Source organism: Crocodylus siamensis, chromosome 4 (genome assembly GCF_052110815.1).
Source record: "Crocodylus siamensis isolate JL-2025a chromosome 4, ASM5211081v1, whole genome shotgun sequence".
Lineage (NCBI taxonomy): Eukaryota > Metazoa > Chordata > Crocodylia > Crocodylidae > Crocodylus > Crocodylus siamensis.
Window position 1 is genome coordinate 27,968,007 of NC_143398.1, and position 20,486 is coordinate 27,988,492.

At 42.9% G+C, this 20,486-nt stretch overlaps 1 protein-coding gene across 9 annotated transcripts in view; it reads left to right on the top strand.

Annotated features, from left to right (window-relative positions):
* Window positions 1-208: 208 nt before the first annotated feature.
* Window positions 209-20,486, top strand: part of KIF21A (kinesin family member 21A) — a 139,768-nt gene continuing 119,490 nt past the window's right edge. For 3 of the 9 annotated variants that reach the window (XM_090042055.1, XM_090042058.1, XM_090042059.1), the window contains exon 1: window positions 210-396. In XM_090042055.1, coding sequence (XP_089898181.1) covers window positions 353-396 — 44 coding nt within the window. In that variant the 5' untranslated portion in view covers window positions 210-352. Of the gene's footprint in view, window positions 397-4,118; window positions 4,915-15,122; window positions 15,365-20,486 lie in introns of all 9 variants that reach the window. The other 6 variants (XM_090042060.1, XM_090042062.1, XM_090042057.1 and 3 more) reach the window with 5 other exon arrangements.

The window sequence follows — 20,486 nt, forward strand, 5'->3', positions numbered from 1 at the left end:
CGTGTGCGAACACAAGCCGGGCCCCTCGAGGCGCCAGATGTGCTGCCCGGCGCCCCGGCCGTGGCCTGCAGAGGGGCCGCCCCCACCCCGTTGCTGAGGGAGGGAGGAGCAGGCGGGCGCCTTGGCGCGGGGCGGGCGCTGCCGGGTGCGCATTGCGGGCGCGGGGGCCGGGCCTGGCAGCGCCGGGAGCCGCCAGCCGAGGCGGGGCGGCCGCTTCCCCGCCCAGCCGCGGCGGGGGCCGGGGGAGGCGCCGCTCCCACCTCCTCATTCAGTCGCTAAGATGGCTGGAGCGCAGCGCGGCCGGGGCTGAGGGGAGCAGCAGCGCGGAGCGGAGCAGCCCCCGGCCCGCACCATGTCGGCGGGCGCGGACGACAGCTCGGTGCGGGTGGCTGTGAGGTGAGATAGCGCCGGGCCGGGACGCGCTGGCGGGCTGCTCCCCTTCCCCACGGCCGGGCACCTGCCGCCGCGGGCCCTGGCGGCGCCCGGCCCGGCCCGGCCTGATCCCGCGCTGCAGACGTCTCTGTGGGGATGGCGATGGCTCAGCGCGGCCATCGCCGGTGAAAATCTGTCGCCTAGTGAAATGGGTCTTGTGAGGTTCTTTTTTTTGGGGGGGGGGGCGGCGTTCAGCAACCTCCATAGCCTCCCACAATTTGTAGCCGTATGTGTCCTTGCCTTGCTTTGGAAATCAGGTGCCAATCTTTGGATTTCCGCTCTCTGACAAGCTGAATGATTCATTCAGTGAATTCCTCCTGAGGTGTCGGGAGGCAGCTAGTCACTCAAGTCATTCCTGTCACGATGCAGCCGGTTAGTTTAGCTCATGCCGAAGACTGAAAGGTGAGGTCCTTTTCCGCCAGCACTCGTGCAAAATGTGGGTGACATTGTTCAAGGTCCGTGGGGGACGGTGATGAGACTCAAGATCCACCCTCTGTTTTTTTTACAGAGGACGGGCACCGCGCGTGGGTGTGGGAGGGCGTGGGAGCGCTGGCATGAAATGCGGAGGTAATGTCCAGGAGCAATGACTTGCCATGAATACAGCAGTCGCTTTAAAAAAAAAAATTGGCATCTTGCTTACAATAGTTTCGTAAAAAGCAATTAACTCTTCCTTATCTTAAGCAAGTTTGCATTTTTTGGAGCAAAACAAGAAACGAGTGCTCTTCCACATCAGTAGTACGACTTGGTAACCAATCTGTGTCATTTAAAAAAAATAGGGTGTGTTACAGTGTAGCCAACTGTACCACTGTGTAAAGAAAATACTGCATGCGTTACCATGTTTTGAAGCCAAATGTTTTTGTGATGAAGAAAAACACATTTATACGTAGATTTATTGTAGCTAAGAGCTAAATAAAGTCTTCTGGGACTAAAGGCTTTGTATTTGCAAATGTTTTGATAAATAGGTTAGACTCTATAGCAAACAGCCCAGTAAAAATAAATTAAAAACAGGCAACTGAATGAATATGACTTCAATGGCTACTGGAATCATGTGCCAAATGTTACAAAGTATATTTTCATAGGGTAGTCAACTAATATTTTTAAACCCTCAAATATCACCGTGGCTTAATAATTAATGAGGGATTAAATTGTTTTGTGCTTTCTGCTTTTTTCCCCTTCAAGTGTTAAATTTATGCACCACATTTCCCTCTTTGTGCTGGTAAATTGCTAAGATGAGCCTGGTACCTCTTAAAAAATGGGTCAGAATTACCAGTAACTAGTCAGACATACAAAAAACTAGAACTCTTGATCCCAAAATTATACCTTTTATTAGACCAACTGGAAAATGGCAAGAAAATTTCCCGTTTCTGCAAGCTTTTGGGATCAAAGTCTTTTTGTCAGGCTCTAGGAAAAGTGTTGATGGTACAAAATGGTAAAAAGTCCTCATAGGTAGGAAATAAGTTTAATTTTTCCCAGAGTCTGACAAAGGGACTTTGATTCCGAAAGCTTGCAGAAAAGGACAAGTTTTATTTTTTGTATGTCTTTTTGTCTCAGACCAATACAGCTACCAAGTACACCCCAGTAACTAGTAAAGAACTTGTAACCAGTAAAGAACCTGACTTTTTCACTGTGTAAGTAGGATTGTGCAAGTCATTGGGCGCAGGTGCATCACTGTCCCTTCCTGGATCCCTTTTGAGCTTTCTTTTCTGTGTCTCTCAAGAAAAACATTTCAGCTAATAGCAGAGTACTTAGCTGATAGCAGATGTTTGACCTTGCCTTTAGTTAAGCGTAATGAAGTTCTCTGTGGTGCACTGAGTTGCAGAACTGGGAACTTAATTTGTTTTGATGATGATTTCCTAGACTGGAACTAGATTGAGGCACCCACATTTATAATTTGTAACCTTCATGGGACAGGAAAAGTAAATTCTGTCAAGGACACATTGCAGTCTAGCTTGATTCAAGAAGAATAAACCTATATGTATTCTATAGTCTGTAGATATAATTTAATTTGAGATGTTTAGTAAACTGCAGAACACTATATGCAATAAAGTGAGGGATATAACATGATATAGCATGATGAAAAATACTCCATTCTTTTCAGTTATCACCCCCCTTAAGCTATCATCCTTTATACTAATTGTTTCTGATATATTTTTGCATGGTTATGAGTTTAGTGAATGATGGACCAAATCTTCTAGTTTAATGAAGGATGAAAGCAGAAAATATGTTGGCTTGTAAACCAGTAAACTTTCCAATCAAGGGAAAAGCAAATTCTTTCACTATTGTCAGCCTCCACTGAAAGAGGTTAACTTACAATTTTGATGATTATGTGCAACTTTCACAAAGAGCTGTGCTATTCCTCTGTGTCAGGCATGTTTGTTTTCAGTTAAAATCAGAAAGGCCCCATTATACTTATCTCATCATATGACTTTATTTTGCTTTTATTGTACAAACTACCTTTTTGTGACCATGGAATGACTGCAGTGCACTTGTGCCTTTCCAGTATGGGAAAATTAACTTGTGATGCCTGCCATGCTAAATAGGTTGTGAAACAAAACAGTCAACCGAACTGATATGTCTGTGTTGGATAGAGGTAGAACTAAGCCCACAAAAGAGCTTAAAATCAGACAGTGAAACCTAAGGCTCCTTGACCATAGAATCACGTTCACAGTCTTTATTTGGATGCTTTGGTTCCATATGTAAAGTTTGGGAAGAATTAAGTAGCTAAAAATGTGGGGCTCAAGGGATAATACCTTGTCCTCATGAATTTTTACTTTTTTTTTTTTAAACACTCGGGATAAACTATGTAAGGACTAGAACCCATTTTCCTCTTCCTGCTTAGGACCTAACCTAGCCCCTTACACTAGAGACCTAAATTACACTTTCACTTTCTGGCTCAGTTAATATTTAACTATTCCATACAAATTGAAACAGGTTCAACAGGTGAGACTGAGCTTCTTCTCCTCTCCATTCCAGAATAGCTAATAGCCTGGTGAATAGAACATTCTTCTAGGAGGAGGGAGACATGGGTCTGAATCCCCTCAAGGTGGGACCTTGGGTATCTCGTCTTTGCTGCTGTTGAATAAAAGGAGGTGTGCTGCTACAGCAGTAGTGACATTTGTGAAAGGTGTGTTCTGAGAAGATGTACTGGGCCAGCAGGTGAGAGAGGAAGAGGAATAGCTAGTTTGCAAATCTGGACAGGTGGTAGGTTTGAGATAGGTTCTGAACTGCTCAGCACTGTCAAGACTATGCCTGTAGACATACCCAGAGCAGACCTTCGGGTGCCTAGGAAGTTTTATTGAGGTACTTAGGAATTTTGGATGTTTGCAGGGTTAGGCAGCAACTCAGTGCAGATTGTAAAGATCGCAATTTTGTACTTCAGTACTTAAAATAGGAGGTAGGAGGGACTGAAATGCTTTTTTGGATCAGTTCCTCATTTCGTTTGGTTTCAGATATGTTTTTCAAGCCTACTAAGCAAACAAAATAAATTATTAATATAATTATATACTACTTTGTATATTGAACTGCTTAATAGATGTGTGGTAAATTAACTCTGTTACTTATTTTATGTCTTGCCTAATATTCTGAACAATCCTGATATAATACTATTTTTAAGACTACCAGATCATCAACCTTCAATCTCCAGGGAAGTGTTTGGGAAAGTAGCCTTTTCCCCATTTTTTTAACAGGTCCTGGTCCCTGCAAGACTGTAGAGCATATACCCATCACTGTAAGTATGGGAAAAAGTAGGTCACTTCCACAGAAGAGTAGTGAGAGCACATATTCTACCTCCAGTTTGTGGAACACAAGAAAAAATCCATGGAGGAGAGTGTCCTAATTGGGATGAGAAATGGTGGGGACAGAAGAACAGCAAAGTTGGAGTTAAATGCCTGATTACAGATTGTGCACAGAACTATGTGGCTTCACCATGCCAAGTAGGCTATGGGCCACAGTGGCTGCATCAAAAGCTTACTTGGACATTACTACAGAAATAGAAGATGAAAGAAAGTCTTATGCATTTAATGGAAAGACACCCAAACTCTGGGATACCTAGCAAGCTGCCACCCTCTGAAATCATTTGGAGCAATGGGCTCAATACATTCTTGATCAACAAGTGACACACAATGGATGATAAATTAGGATGTGAATCTATAATGTTGTTTTGAAGCTGCCATACAGAAGATGAAGAAGAGGGAGTAAAAGGGAGAACTGAGAGATAGGATAAGTACTGCATGAAAAGTGAATATTAAAGAATAATAAGGTGATTAGTTAGAATGTGTTGTTTGTTTGAAGACCAAGGAAACAAATGAAAAAACTGGACTTGAGCTTAAAGTCAAACAGGCAAGGTTGGAAGAAATAAATGAACAACTTGAGTCAGATGCACTGTCCCTATAAACATTGACATCCTCCAGTGTGAAGATGACAGTTTTGACTAGTGTTGGCGGGACTATAACAACCTGAGTTTGAAGCTCAAGGACAAAGAAGGTATTTCCCACAAAGGGGGCTATTAAATTACAGCTATGAGAAATTGGAGAAGGAGAATGGATATCTTTTACCTTGTGTTTGATCTGTACTTTCCATTTTTTTGTGCAGGCAATCCTTCTATTCACCGTTCCCTTCTGCAAACAGAGTGCATGATTCTGCTTTTGCTGCTGTGATTTTTTTCATTTACGCCTTCTCTGCTTTTATTTAATTATTGCCCCTGTTTTGTTCCAACTGTCCAGACTCCAGCATGTGAACAGTACCGCAGCCTGCCTGTTCACTCATCCAGAGACCCAGCATGATATTACACTGTTGTTCTCATCAGTCAGTTCAAAAGTTTACTGTCCCATAATGCTGGTAGTCTCTCAGGTGTTGTCTAAAACAGAATGAATTTCAGACGTGCTAGGTCTATCTGGATACTTTTCTTCACAATGGAGGTGGCAATAACGGAAGGGTAACTATTATAATAACAAAAGACTGCTAGCTTTTATATACTAAAGGAGAAATAAAGATTTAGAAAAAAAATATTGGCACGTATGTATGTATCAGTTAGATATAGCATAGATTCATAATACATCATTCTTTTTTGAGGAGTTAATCTGGATGTGTTTCTTATTTAAACAATGGCACTGGTTAACATCAGAAACCTGGTACTGCAGCTACTATACTTGCAGACCCGCTTGCTCAGGCTCCACGACCAAGTGGCCGTGTCACATCTTTTTCTCCCAAAACATTAACTTCTGAGCTTTTTTCTATACAGAATCATCTGCTTGGCACACCCATGCCACTACCATTTCCTCCGAGTCCCTCTTCAAAACAAATTTCTTTCAAAAGCCTCAAGTCAATGTTTGATACATTGGCAGGTGAGAAACAGCATAGTGGAAGAAATGTTCAGTTACATCTGTGGCAAGATGTTTTTGAAGTGATTCTTATTGCTGCTGTTGTCCTTCTATTTTAGGACACCTTCCAGTAAACACTTGTGCATATTTAGCATTGAATAGGCCAATTAATAGCTTTTCTCTGGTACAAAAATTAAGCCTGTTCATAGCAGTTTGCAGGAGGAGGATGACCTTTTTCAGATGAGTACAGAGCTAAGATCCTCACTTGATACCTTTTATATATGGTGCAAAACATTGGTTCTATATAAATAGTCATCTAAGCTGACAACAGAAATGTTCAGAACTTGACAGTCTTCTGTTAGTGGGACCCTCCCTTCCCCCTTATCTCACAGTAGTCTTTTTAGCTAATTATCATCACTTGCAACTGTAACTTGGGTAGGATTTTTGAAAATCCTAGAACAGTTGGTTTTTACCTCCCTTTGAAATCAGCGGGTCTTGGGTCCCTGCTCATCATTAGTACTGTTTTCTGTACTTTGTTTCAGTGGAGAGTTATTGTTTCTATGGATTATTCCAAACACTGCTCTACTATTGTTTCCACTTCACCTCTTAAAGGAAAACTTACAAGTGGTAAGCAAAAAAAAAAAGATATATAAACAATCTTCCAATTAAAAAAAAAAAATGGATTGAAGTATGTCACTTTTCTCCCCATGACTTCTTTGGTTTTAGGATATTTTATGTATAAGAATTTAGAAGACATCCACTGGAATTTAATTTTTTATGTCAGACTGCTGCCTTAGTAAATGGATATGGGAAAGCTGAGCTGCTGCAAATGCGCTCACAAGCTGCTGAGGTGGTTTCATCTATATTCATTGATAGAGGTTGGCAAAAACTGATATTTAAAGCCTAAGCAAAATGAGATGCATTTTTTGGCAGGGAAAATTAGCCAGTTTAGCTAAAATTTAAATCTTAATAGTAGAAGCAACAAATCTACAGCAGCAATAACAACCTGAAATCTGCTTCTACCTTTTGTCCCTCTTAGGCTACCTTCCCTCCACCCCAGTCTAAAACCATGCTTCATGGTATGGGTTGGTTGGTTGGTTCTTTTTTAAACTGTCAGGATTTCTTAGGGCAACTCCATATCCGGCCACACTGGTGAAATCTCACTGAAACCTTTTGGTTGTTCTAGCATGACTGAAGGTAGAACTGGGGGCCTTAATTTTCAGGCGTGTCACTGTGGTGATAGCCTTAAACATGAGAACACTGCATAAATGAAGGGCAACAAGGTGGGTTTTTTTGCCTGCAGGAAGTGTTTGGTGATGTGTAAAGAAAACCTCTAAACCCTGTTATCTATGCAAGGCATCTGTATTAACATGGGAATCTTTAAAAGGCAATACAGTGTGTATTCACAAGTTGCTTTTTTAAAATGTCTTCATCTTTTAAATATTGTTTAAGTTCGCATCTGCAGTGTTTCTTGATGAAGGCTGCCCATGCATGCGGGTCCATAAGGCTGTAAATGTAGCCAGACTGCTGCAGCTCCTCTGTGGGGTGACAGGAGCAGTGTGGTTAATAGGAGGATTTGGTCTGGATGGTCTCTCTGTGCCCGAGAACATGCTCTGTGGTGAATCTTGCTTTAGTGGCCTGGCCGAGGCCGGTGATAAAGGTTTTGCTAGGCGGAGATTCAGCATTTGGATCTAAATACCATTCTCTAATACTATGTTTAATGTAGGAATATAGGTCCTTTTCCCCTCTACAGTTGACTGCAGTAACTTAATACGATTGGAAAAAGAAATTTGCATGGAGTGTTGATGGGACTGAAAATCATGGAGTGACAATCATGCAGGTACTAGGGATGTAAATATTGTTTAAAAATTATCCATTTAACCTCCTGTAATTATATTGGTTAAACGGTTAACCGATAACACAGCAGCTCAAACATGGCGGCGACTGCTGTTGCTGCTGCTGCTGCTGCTGCTGTTTATGGGAGCTGCACCCAGGCCCTTTGAGGAGGGGAGGAGGAGGTGGTGACAAGCCCTGCCAGACAACACTGAAGCCCTGGAAGAAGAGAGTACCTGTGAGCCAGCAGCTAACTGCTTAATTGAGAACTAATTAGGCCACTTGCTGTTTTCCTCTTTAACCTCATAGGCTATGGGTACTAGTCCCCTTCATTCGTGCCCCTCCCTCTTGCCTGCCCTGCTGCCTTCTGATTCCTGCTGGGGTACCTCATAGCTACCCTGCCCCCATTTCTCTGACCAGTTATCACTGGGATTATCAGTTTAACCTTTCAAATCCCTACCAGGTACATTGTGGTAAAGCATTTCTTCTTTTCTTCCCCTTCAAATGCTTCCTAGTCTGTGGATGGACAAGAAGAGAGAAGAGGAAATACATATTGCTCCAAATTACTATTTTTACCATTATAAATACAACCATTTGTTGAAGTTCTGGGGTCTTGTAATTATTATAATTCTTTTTTTTTCTTGAGAAATCAGAGGATTGATGCATTATTTTTCATTTTTTTTAAAGAATGGCATTCACTTCAACTAGAAAATTAAACTGTATTAAAAAGGTTGGACCTGATATGTTTGAACGTGTTCCAATTAAATATTGTTTATTTTCCAAACCTGTTGAACAAAAAATGGCTTTGGACCTTTCCTTTCTGTAGACCTGGGTGATGCCAGAGTTGAAAAAGTTGATGGCACTAAACTCTCAGTAAAATGTTAAGAGTCTAATATGTTTCATAGTCAGTGTACATAGCCTCTCAGTGTGGTGCTAGCTAGATATTTTTCCAAATAAATATGTCCTTATTATTCTTAAAAAGAGATGGAAAGAAAATAATTCAAATATTCAATGTGATTTTAGCTTCTGTGCTACTATAAGAAATGCAGTAGCCTACTTTCTGAACTAAGAATCTTATCTGGCTCTTTTTGCAAGAAGTTTCAGATTTAATCTAATCTCGCTATCCTTTGTGGTTCTTAAATATCAAATGAAATGTGCAGAAAGCAGATTGGAACTTTCCCCTTCATGTACCTTTGGAAATTTGATTTTTGGAGAATGTTTGTTTTCTCACTGTCTAACACAATGGTTCTTTCATTCTGATAGTGGTAATTTTTTTCCAAAGAATATTTTAATTAAATTGAAAGACTTCAACTGCTGATGTTTAAGGTGTTTTAGGGGAATATTCTGCATGACTCCAGAATCATCATTTGGTTTAGCCCAGTGCTTTAGTGCAGATATGTTAAACTCAGCTGGCCCTTTTCCCTTTAACAGGAAGGATTATCATAACCTGTATGTCCCTATTATAACTCTCATCTTCTTCATAGTCTACTTCTGTCACACCCTTTGCCACATACCCATTGTCACCGTCATCCCTGAATTATACCGTAAACTTCTGTGGTCAAGATTGTGGTTTCACAGAACAATAGATGCCTGTGGCACTGTATAAATAATACATGACATGCCATCCAAAGAAATAACAATTATGACTAAAACCTCCGATAATTAGTCGGTAGCTTCCATGGAAATTGAGCCCTGCAGTATTTCTTATCCATTAGAACTTTTTGCTGAAGTACTGCACCTAAATAAGGCTTTTTGGTTTCTGTGGGTATTTAAGTAGTAACCAATATGCTGCATGCCAAATCCGGCACCTCTTTGGTGCATAGGAAATATCAGACTAGGGTTTTTTTGTTTTGTATTTAATTTTTTTTATGGGGGGGGGGAGGAGGTTGCCTGACAAACAAAATGTTCCTTGTTTTAGTTTTGACGCCTTCAGCAAAATTATTTAGTGGATCTGGATTCCTTTTTCATGTTTGTGACTGCCTGGCTGCAAATACCCATTCGCGTGCTGCTTTGGCCTGGATGGTCGGTAATGGGCATCCTGAGGTTTCTTGTAAACCCTGAGGTAGATGCTTATCACCTAGGTGGCCACCCTCAGACTCCTGCCATGGCTTTGAATGTAATTTCAGTGGGAGGGCAAACCGCCAGGGACTCCTCAGTGGTGGATAGTCCTCTAGACGGCTGTCCGTGGGGCTCCACCTCCCCTACACCCCAGCCTCATGCCAACCTTCAGCGGGTCACTGGATCTTGTGTCGGCCGTTTCTCCAATGTAGCTGTATTCTTGACCCCGACGTTCCCTTGAAACTTGTGTCCTAAGCACTTTCTCCTACAGTGGCTCAACTGATCTACTATCTAGCCTGAGCTGGGCCGCCTCCTGCCCTAAGCTGCCTCAAACCGGAAGCCGAAAGACCAAAACAGCAAATGAAAAAACGAAGAAAAAAATAAAAGAATGGAAAGGAGCTGCCCTGCCGGTACCTCTATGCTGCGCTCTATTCCCTTTAACTGGGACTTCTTCCTTGCTAGGGGACTTAGTTCCTTGGTGTCATCTATCCCACCACACAACCCTTCCACATGGGGGGAAAAAAAAGAAGAATGAAACAAAATTATGAGTGAGGGAGGGTCTGCTCAGTTTCCTCCCTGGCCTTACTGTTAGGATAAAGGAGGTGCCTCCTTGGCACTCTCTCTAAGATCTCTTTGTACTCATCCCCGCCAGCCAGTATCCTGCACCCAGTACCTGGGAACTCTCTGGGAGATGACCTGTCATCTGGCCACGGGTGGCTAAGTCTTCTCTTCCTGGGCTGTTATTCCTCTTGTGCCACCGAATGTGGTTTGCAGAATCGCTCTCCCCCGATGTCATCTGAGGAGTTCCACTTCCAGCACCCCGCGGTCCTTTCTGGTCTGGTCAGCTGCTGCTTGTGCTGTGGGTTGCTGCCAAACCTGCTACTGCCCTGGTGGGCTTCCTCTTTTCCTGCTCACACCAGTCTCCGCCGGTGTAGAGAGCCTCCTCTGGCTCTTCTGCCTCCTGGGCACACCAGCCTCTGCTGGTGCAGAGACCCTCCACCGGCTCTCCCTCCTTCTGGGCATGCTGGTCATTGCTGGTTTAGAGAGCCCCTGCTGGCTCTCTCTCCTGAATATGTCTGCTGTCACCAGCGCAGAGAGCCTCCACCAACTCTCTCTCCTCCTGCCCCCCCGCCTCTGCAGGTGGTCCTTTTTGTTCCCGCCGGCCGGTGATTGCCGATGACATCTCCAGCTGGCCTCAGCTGTATAAAGGCACAGTTTATAACCCACACGGGTTCCCTCCCTTACCCTGCTCCAGGTAAGTGTTCTTCTTGTATTATTATTTTTTTTCTTTTGCGCATGGTCCCCGCCCTAGGAGCCCCCAGGGTGTGGTTCAGGGCTCTTTCACCTGATCACCCCTGTGACAATGTTACTGTATTTGAAAGCAGTAGTTCTAGGCCTTCACTTTGTAATGTAATGCATGTTAATAGGTTTCTGTGTCAGCTGGGTCCAGAGATGCTCTGAACATTTACATTACTTTACAAGGATTAAGCACTTCATTAACATGGTATAAATATTACACAAACAATCTTTTTCTAGTCATTTTTAGCTATCATAACAAGGAATAATGAAACATTTCAAGAATTTATATACTTTTCTGGAAAGCTTCTTAATGAACCACATACTTGAAGCATTTGAAAGGTTAGAAAAACTTTAGGAAATTAAATGTTTTGACCATGGGTGTTAGAAAAGAAAGTATCTGCTAATGAGTCTATTTTAGACATGGAGAAGAGGTAAAAGGCTTCCACTTTAAACAGTCTGGAGATGTGTTGGGTCAGAGTATAGACCACCTGGCTAATCCATGCTTCATGGGGAACAGCTTATTCTTATGCCTGATTTAATCAGTGAGCACTGTCATTCATGAACCACTAGATTACCACTTTGATCTTCATTAGTTAAATTGTGACTTCAGCAAAAATGGATTGGTATGGGTGAGCTTCAGGAATTACAGTTAAGTTGGAAATAAACTAGTATTGACAGGTAAATGACTCCTAGCACTTAACTATGCGGGGTATAATTATGCCTTTTATTAGTCAAAAAAGTTTGAATCCTGTTTAGAAGTGACCTGCATTAGCCAACTTCTGAACCCCTTCTATCAGCTCTCAATTTTTTGTTTGTAGCCATAAAATATATTTTATCAATATTCTCTCAGCAAAGAGTATAGGGGTTTTGATTGTTCTTTAAGAGTCAACAATTAAAGCCTCAGTTGGATCAACAAGAAAAGAAATATTTTAGTTTTGAGGAGTTCAGATAGAAGGGTTTATCTATGTCATACATGTTCAAATCTAGGGGTGTCTTTAGCTCCTAACATGTGCTCTAGGGTCGGGGTAGGGAGTGCTTTAATTACAGTGGCTCTTGGGAACCCTGTAATTAAAGCACTCACAGTAGTTTGTATGTTCGGCATCCTGTGCTTCAAAACAGTGGTAGGGGCACTATAATTAAGCTTGTTCAAACTTTAGTTAAAGCGCCCCATCACCGTTTTGAAGCATGGGGACACTGAATACACTTAATCGAATCTTCTCTGACATATGCTAATCCAAATAAAACAGAAGGGTTATTGGTGGATTGGGGAAAGCATTTGGAATCTGGTGATGGCTGCATCTTATTTATCTTAGGACGGGCAAACTCACTTGGCAATTTGGAGATACTGGTGAATCCCCAGAGCTTGTCAGCTGCGATAGTACATGTTTTAAGAAAAATTTTCTAGATTTTGTTGGGTAAAGAGAAAGTAATTGTTTCTTACACAGACATTGTTGCTGCCACCTCTTATCTCAAGGTTGGATTTCTGTGGTGTTTTTGGATTAGGTTGTAGCATGTATCTGACTAAAAATTGCGTTTGGTGCAGAATTCAGAAGCCTGCTGTTGTCGTATGTTTCTGTATCTTGTGTCTGCACTAGAGTTGCCAACACTTCAATATGAAACAAAGAGGGAGCTTTCTACTAATGCCTGCTCTGTGGGGGGGCCCTCAGCTTTGCTGTGAATTAGCATGAATTGGCATGACATATCTGGTCCCCGTATGGGACCTCCAACTGTACTCTTGATGGGGGGATCCAAACTGGTGTTGTCCTGCATCATTTTTAAGCCTTGACCTTTAAAGATGAATAATAAACTGTTCAGGTCCTACCAAGAAGTCAGGAGTTAGGTCTATAGGTATGCTGAACAAAAAAGTAGCATCAGACTTTGTGTGGACTATCCAAAACAAAGTGACATAACTTTAAAAGATTATATCCTTGTCCATGAGCAGATGATTCCCTCAGTACTGCAGAAGTGGATCCAGAAGATGGGAAAAGACTGCTTTCACAGACAGTTGAGGCGTGTTATTTTTGGTTTGTGCAGTGTACCTATCATGTCTGAGGTGGTAATAAATGGGTATTGTGAGGCATTTCTCTCTTGGTCTGTTTCTTTTAGTAGATGATATGTAGGGACCTACCAAAATTGCTGTTTTGCAGATTTCACAGATTTTGCAAAATCCAGCATTGCCTGTAAGGTATGCAGGGCGGAGGGGGAGGAGAAAATTTATGCAAAATGCTCATTCTCCAGAGGGAGCTGCAGCAGCTTGCTGAGGTGGGGAAGGGGGAGAGGAAGCTGCACACTGGGAGGGCTGCCAGCAAGATGGCTGCCCCTCACGCCCCTCATTCTTGATTACCTCCTTGGGCTGCCTCACATGTGTCCCTCCACCAGTTGGTGACAAGGGGTGGGGCTGCAAGGTGTGGTGAGGGGCAGAGCCACTGGGACCTCTCAGAGAATCAGAGGCATCTGGGGGAGGGGCTGTGCTCTACCTGCAAAATGGCTGCCAAGCCCAGTGTTCTGCTTGTGAAATCAGGGACAGTCCCTTTGATTTCAGTAGGTCCCTAATGATATCCATGCTAAAACTTTTAAACAGGAGCTGATATATTTGTTACATTTCCTATGATAGGTTTAAAGCTGAAAATCTGAAACTGAACCCAAATAACTAAGTTGCTTCAAAAAGCACTTTACCTCCAAACTTCCATTTTCAATTAAAAAAAAAAAAAAAATGAGGCTGTGAATCAGTCCCTGCAGATGCTTCAGACATTGTTAGAAGCAGAGCCCTATTAGAGAAGGTTTGTTTGTGGTTTGCCATCATGGCAATACCACTGTATGTTTCCTGCCATTGCTCTTGGATTCAGGCATCTGAAGAACAACTTGCCAGGTGGTTGGAAAAGCTGCTGTACCATGGTATGACTTTTGGGTGTGTTTATTCTGTATACTGTAGTATATTGTTGAGATACATATGTCAATTCTAAATGAACTAGATTTGGTATTGGGTGGCTTTAGTATAGTTTTGTTACTGGGCAGGGCTTTCATGAGATGAGCTGTCTGGGCAGAGGGGTTTTACTGGGGATTGAATTGAAAAGCAGAGGGCTAGGTATTTGTTCTGGTGGAGCTTTATGTGTGCAAGAGGCATTAGAATTGCCAAAGATGCAGTCGGAGAGGGCAGTAAACAGCCAGAAAAGCACTGGAGCATGATCCTGAGAAAAAGGTGAGAGTTTTTTGGGTTTAGGGTCCTTGGGTTGAAAGAAATCTTGGAATACTGAGCAAGGCGCTCATTGTTTGATTACTGCTGGTTTCTAGGAAGTAGATCTGTGTGTATATTATTTGTAAGCAAACAGGATTGCATCAAAAATACCTGAATCCATCACAAATTTATTCCCCTAATGGAAATAATTTGCACGACCCAGAATGTTAACTCACTGCTCTGATCAAAAGGGCTAACAGTATTATACATTGAAATACACTAAACTTGGCATTCATATCAAATTAGTGCATTACATTTAACATTACATAGATACTTACCTTTTATTTGAAGCAGTGGTTTTTTGTATCGGCATTGAAATTTGGCAAGTCACTCTTTCTTTGCCAGGTGGCCTGAGAATGTTAGTTCAGACTTTTTTATATGGCTCTGCTAATTAATAGAGACTTGGCCCCTAATTCATTTGGTACTTCAACACTATCCTCAGCTATACAGTACTTTAGGACATATGGTTTGTATTCCCACTGTCAGAGACAACCTAAGCAGGGTGCAGGGCCCAGGGCAAATTGGCCTGTGCGGGGCCACGCCCCTGGACACAAGGAAGTCAGTGGCAGATTCAGTGGCACGGGGGAGGGGTGGTGAGCAGCTGGACGTGTCGGATTCAGCGGCGCATTCAGTGGTGGGCGGGTGCTGAGCGGCCAGATGTGAAGCTGGCAGCAGTGCAGAGCTGGCAGCTCTGTGGGGCCCCCCAAAATGCAGGGCACGGGACAGCCACCCTGATTCACCCCCACCCCCAGGACAGCCCTGCCCATTGTCAAGCAATACAGCAATCATTTTAACTGTGATCTAAGTCACATTAGAACCCAGAGTTTCAGGAATTAATGCATTAAACTCATTTTAACATTCTGTCCCTCTGAATTACTTTAACTGGTATGTTGTATTGTTTAGAGTAGAATTCAGAGATTTAACTTTTTCTTGTTTGTCTATTACAGGAAAATGGTGAAAGACTCACTGTTTGACATGCATTGTTGCAGACCAGACAAAATCTAGAAAAAAGCTGTTGAGGTCATCTGTGAATTAACTAAAGGATGGGCTAGAAGTTTGTACAGTGCAGTGATGTATACGGTGTATGCACTGTATGAAGAAACTAGGTAGATTAAAAAATCAGCTGGATATCTGTTTTCTAATAAATCTGTTGAAAAAAGGACCAGAGGAGAGCCTTTATGTTTGAGGGGTCAGTATCTGTATACTACCTACATTGTTTTAATGTTGTTGATAATACTGTGTATGCTAATATTAGTGCCTGTTATATATTGCAGCAAGCATCATCATGTTAGCCTATTGCACCTAGTCTTCCAAGTTTAATTCTTTAGTATATTAGCAAATGTTTAGTCTTGGGAAGACATGCTATGTGGTCATGACATTGGGGTGCATTTTCTGTGCAGAGGGGGAGAGAGAGATAGAGGTATGTGACTAGTGAGAGATTTTGCTTTCTGCTCTGATATTTTATTAGTGTTAGTTTTGAGGCAGACTGTTCCTCTGCTGTCAGGCATTAGGCTGAGATTCCTGAAAGAAAGAAGTTGATTAGCTTACTTCTAGCATTGCTGCATGTGTACATATTTTAGGTCTAACTTATTTTTAAACCAGATTCTGAATCAGTTTCTTCCTGTGCTGCAAAACCCTGGACATCTACTGCTGCTTGGCAGAGGGCCAGTTCTAGTGTCAGAAATGGGGCACTGCTGTCAGAAGAGGGATTACTGATATATTTGCTGAGGATTGGCCCAGTTACCAAGTACATTGGGAGCACCATTCCTTGTTGTCCTATAGTTGGGGCCACAAGTGTTGTGGGTTGCTCCTTTGTTTGTCATGCAGTAGATTACATACTGGACAGGCACCACAGTAGTAAATAAGTCAGGGAGCAGAAAGTGGAATGGTGGATTGGACAGGGAGCTTCGGTCACGGTGTAGAAAACAGAGCAGCAGATCAGGCAGGGGAAGGTGATCAGAGGGGCACCCAGGGCAGGGTTGGAACCAAATTGTGTCATTACTGCCAAAAAGGTTGGCCTCCTTTGCCCTCAAACAGTGCTTCCCAAACTTTTCCCCAGCATGGCCCCTCACTCCCAGCCCACAGTTCCCTGGCCCTGTCAGTGCCCCTCACTCCCAACCTGCAGCCCCTCACGGTCCTAGGTGTCCCAGGGCCAGGACCTACAGCTTCCTGCTCCCCCAGTGGTGCCCAAGCCCCAGCTGCTGTGGCCAGAGTGGAGCATGGAGCCCAGCTTGTCCCCTTCTCCCACTGTCCACTTCCCTATGGGCTCCGCTCTGGCTATGCCACCCATGGGGGTGGGGAGGATGTGGGCTATGGGCTCAGGGTTCCCTGCCCTGCTGTCATCTCCCTGGGGGCCACACACCCCGCTGTGGGCGCAGAAATCTCTGGAGGCATATGCCTCCTCCACTGCGTCACCTGTGCCCCCTCCCACCTCCTGCCATCTTGCCTGTGCTGCCTCTCAGCTCTGCCCCCATAGATTTACCTGGTGGGAATTGCTCTCCACTGCTGCTTGGCTGCCATGTGCATGTGTATGTGGCCATGCACATGGTTCCCCCTGCTTCCAATTGACCTCCTCCCCCGCTGCCCGCCTGAGCCCCAAGCAGTGCCTTGCAGCCTGCAAGGGAAGACCTACATTTTCTGGTGTTTTTCTCCTTTAATGGAAAAATCCACAATTTTTCTGTTGTTTTCTGTTAAAGGAGAAAATTCAAGCTTTTCCACGTTGTTCTGCAGCAAACGGAAAACCCATATCTCTGTTTATTATGACCCCATCTATTGATGTTGTGTCCCCGTTTGGAGTCATGACCCACAATTTGGGAACTGGTGCCCTAGAAGGTGTATAACTCATGTTTTTACTATAAATTTTAGCATTGACATGTTCTTACCTTACCAAGAGAACCAAGTAAAGGCTCCAAGGCTTCTGGTCCTTTAGTTTGTCAGGATAGGTAGGGAACTGGGAATTCAGGAAACAGAGGTGACCTGGGCATCTTGGAGTTTGGACTCTGGACTTTCAGCATCGTAGCAGGATACTAAATGTATTTCTAGATGGGGGTAAGGTAGTACCATATTGAGATGATTCTGTAGCTTCCAGGCTGGAAGCGGTGGAACTGTGTTACTGTGGTACTGTGTCCACACCAGCAATCTCTGGGAGGTGCCCTTGGGCCATATCTCTGTATTCTAGAATAGTGGTCTCCAAACATTTTTGATCGCGCAACCCTATCAGTAAAAAGTTTTTGAGCATGGACCCCCAATATATGTATATTTATTTATTTGACATATGGAACGAGTGAGGGCACCAGTGTCAATCCGTATATTAAATATTAGTAAAGCTTAATTTCTTTCTTATTTTTTAGATAAAAAATAAATATACATAGAAGTTCTAATATTTTCTTCCCGCATCCCAATGGATTGTCTTGCGCACCCTCTGGGGTGTGCGCACCGCACCCCACTTTGGAGACCACTGCTCTAGAAGGTCTGAGAGTTCACAGGAGTTCCAGATTCCCTGCTGCAGAGCAGGGAGCTAAGCCCTGCTTGTGCTGGGATCTAACGGCTTCTGAGCTGTTTTTTTAATTGGGAACTTAGACCCTGACAGATCTGCTGGAGCTGGGACTCCTCAGGGCTGCTGGACTCGAGGCAGGTAGTCTGGCATTCCTGAGAGCTTTGGTTTAGTGTTTCAGGGCTTCCTGGTTCCTTGTGACAGAATCAGGAGGTCTTGTAAGCAATAGGATTTCCAGGTGTGGGACATACTGTATGGCAGGGGTGGGCAATTATTTTGGGCGGAGGGTCACTTAATGAGGTTTGGTGAGCTGTCGGGGCTGCATGGGTAGTCCCACCCCTTGACAGGTGCCCCACCTCCTGGCCACCATCTTGGGACTGGAAGTCCCACCCCTGACCTTTGGCACCAGAAATCCTTTCCCTTGCCCCCGGCAATACTCCTTTTGGGAGGGGGGAGTTGCCATCTTAAAACCAGAAAAAAGCAAGTTATATGGTAAAAGTCAAACACCTATTGTAACATTTAAATTTTATTACAAAAAATATTTTTGTCATTATTTGTGTTTGTGTACTGTATATAGAGGTGATTGCATAATAACACAAACATAAATTCTTAGTCTTTTATATTGTGTTGGGGTGTGTATATGGTAGGCGGGGTGGGGTGTTTTATGGTGAGGTGTGGGGGTGTGTATGGTATGGTGTGGAGGGAGTTTTTGAGGGGGTGTGGCTGTGTGGGAGGGGTAGGTTGTGTTGAGAGGTTGTGTGGCTCTGAAACACACTGGTCTTCCCCCTCCCCCGAAGTCTCCATACCCCTCCCCTCCTCACACCCATACCCTGCTCACACAAGCTCTGTGCTGCCCCTACTACCCTGTGTGTGGGCTCTGCATTGAAGCCAGCCCCATGCTGCACGCTCCTGCACAGCTGCAGCCCCACCTCCACCCCAGCTTTCCTACCTGCTGCCCATATGAAAGTGCCTGGTGGGCCAGATGTGTGGGCTGTATTTTTCCCACCCCTGTCATATGGTGAGGCTACCTTTGACACCTAGACCCAGCCACCTACTATAAAATCTTTCTGGTCTTGATTAATTGCCATTTTGGTTCAAAAAGTTGTTTCGGGGTGGAATTCCAAATTAGAGCTACTTGGAAATTAATCCAAAGTTTGCTTGATATAAACATGCAGTGCTGCTTTGTAAGTATAAGAAGATGCATATTTGGCTTTGTTGTTCAATTTTTATTTTTTACATAGGTGACATAGGAACTCTGCCAGCCTGCAAGGGAAAAGCCACAATTTCCCATGTTTTTCTCCTTTCAAGGAGAATCCATTTGTTCAGAACCCTTTCATATATTCTTGCAACCCAGAAATTGAGAAACGCTGATTTAGACGCTTTATTTGCCATTAACTATCTCTAATGCAGCGTACCCGCAAACATTGTTGCAAATGTTGAAGTTGAAAGCCCCTATTATGAAATTATTGGGTAGTACTACCTTGTTTTTGGTCAATGGTGGAGTTCCTAATTGCACACATCCAGGTTTTGGTGCCTCTGCTGTACTTTGAAAATATGCTTTTCTTTACATATTGTTCCATCAAATTAGAGATTAGAGTACCACTACTAAAGTCCAATCACCGTTGACATGGTGAGCCTAGGCCACCTTTTTAGAAAGAATAATTTGAATATTATTGTTTTTTGCATGTAGCACCTGGATATAGGAGATGGGTAGTTTAAAGGAGTCTAGATAGGCTGAACCTTTTCATTTCTGAATTTGAAAGCTGGGCCGGGGGAGCATTGGGTCATCTAGTCTGATCTCCTGGTAACCCTGGTTACAGAACTTCATCCATTTATCAGAGTAATGTGTGACCTAAGTATGTGTTCTTGGAGAATCCAGCTGGGTCATTTGTTCTATGTGACACCCTCACTGTTATTCTTCTGTGAATTTGTCTGGCTTGATCTTCTACCTTTCTATCGTTTTTCTTGACTTGTTCTCAAGACTGACCATTTATAGACTTAGTTGTGATTTATTTTTCCAAGAAATGCTAGTTAAGTACTCATGTGATGCGGTTTACATAAGAACTATATTGCAGGAGCACCTGATGAAAGAACTTTGTATTTTTGTATAAGCAAAAGTCATGGGATATGGGATTGACAAGCAAAGGTGAAACTAGTGGGAAGGCAAACAGTTTCTGGAATAATCATAAAGTGTCACTGCAGGTTAAATAACGTAAGTTGGAAAAATATTCCTTACCAACTCTGTTACATACAGCACCATGTGTTGTTAAATGGGAAAGAGCCTTAATTATCATAATGTTCCACATAAGTCAACCCCACATTTTCAGATTTGATTTGTTCAGGTGGAAAAAAAGAGCTTTTTCTCCAAATAAAAGTCCTTGAACTGCTGTTTTCATTATAGGAAAATCAGATAATAAGGGAAAGAATATAAAGGGTTAAATGCACTAAAAATAGTAACAGTAAAAAAAAAAAAAAGAAGCATCCTTATCTTTAGTACCAAATATGATTTTGCCCAAGATTCACAATATTGTCTTCAGCCTAAAATTCTATGTCAGTATATATGAGGACAAATGCTTTTGGTTGAATGGAAACTATTCACAGGTTTAAATAAAGAAACCTCCCTTATTAAAAGAGCAGACTTGAATTGCAGTTGAGGATTCATATTTTACTTTTATATAGAGGTGCAACCCTGGATCTAAACAGTTCTGGATTTGCGGGTTCTGAATTCAGATTTTTCTAATTTTTTTGAAGCAAGTGTGGAACAGAAGTGAATGGTTGTACAGGAATTTTATGATAGTTTTGTTTTACTTTCTAATTT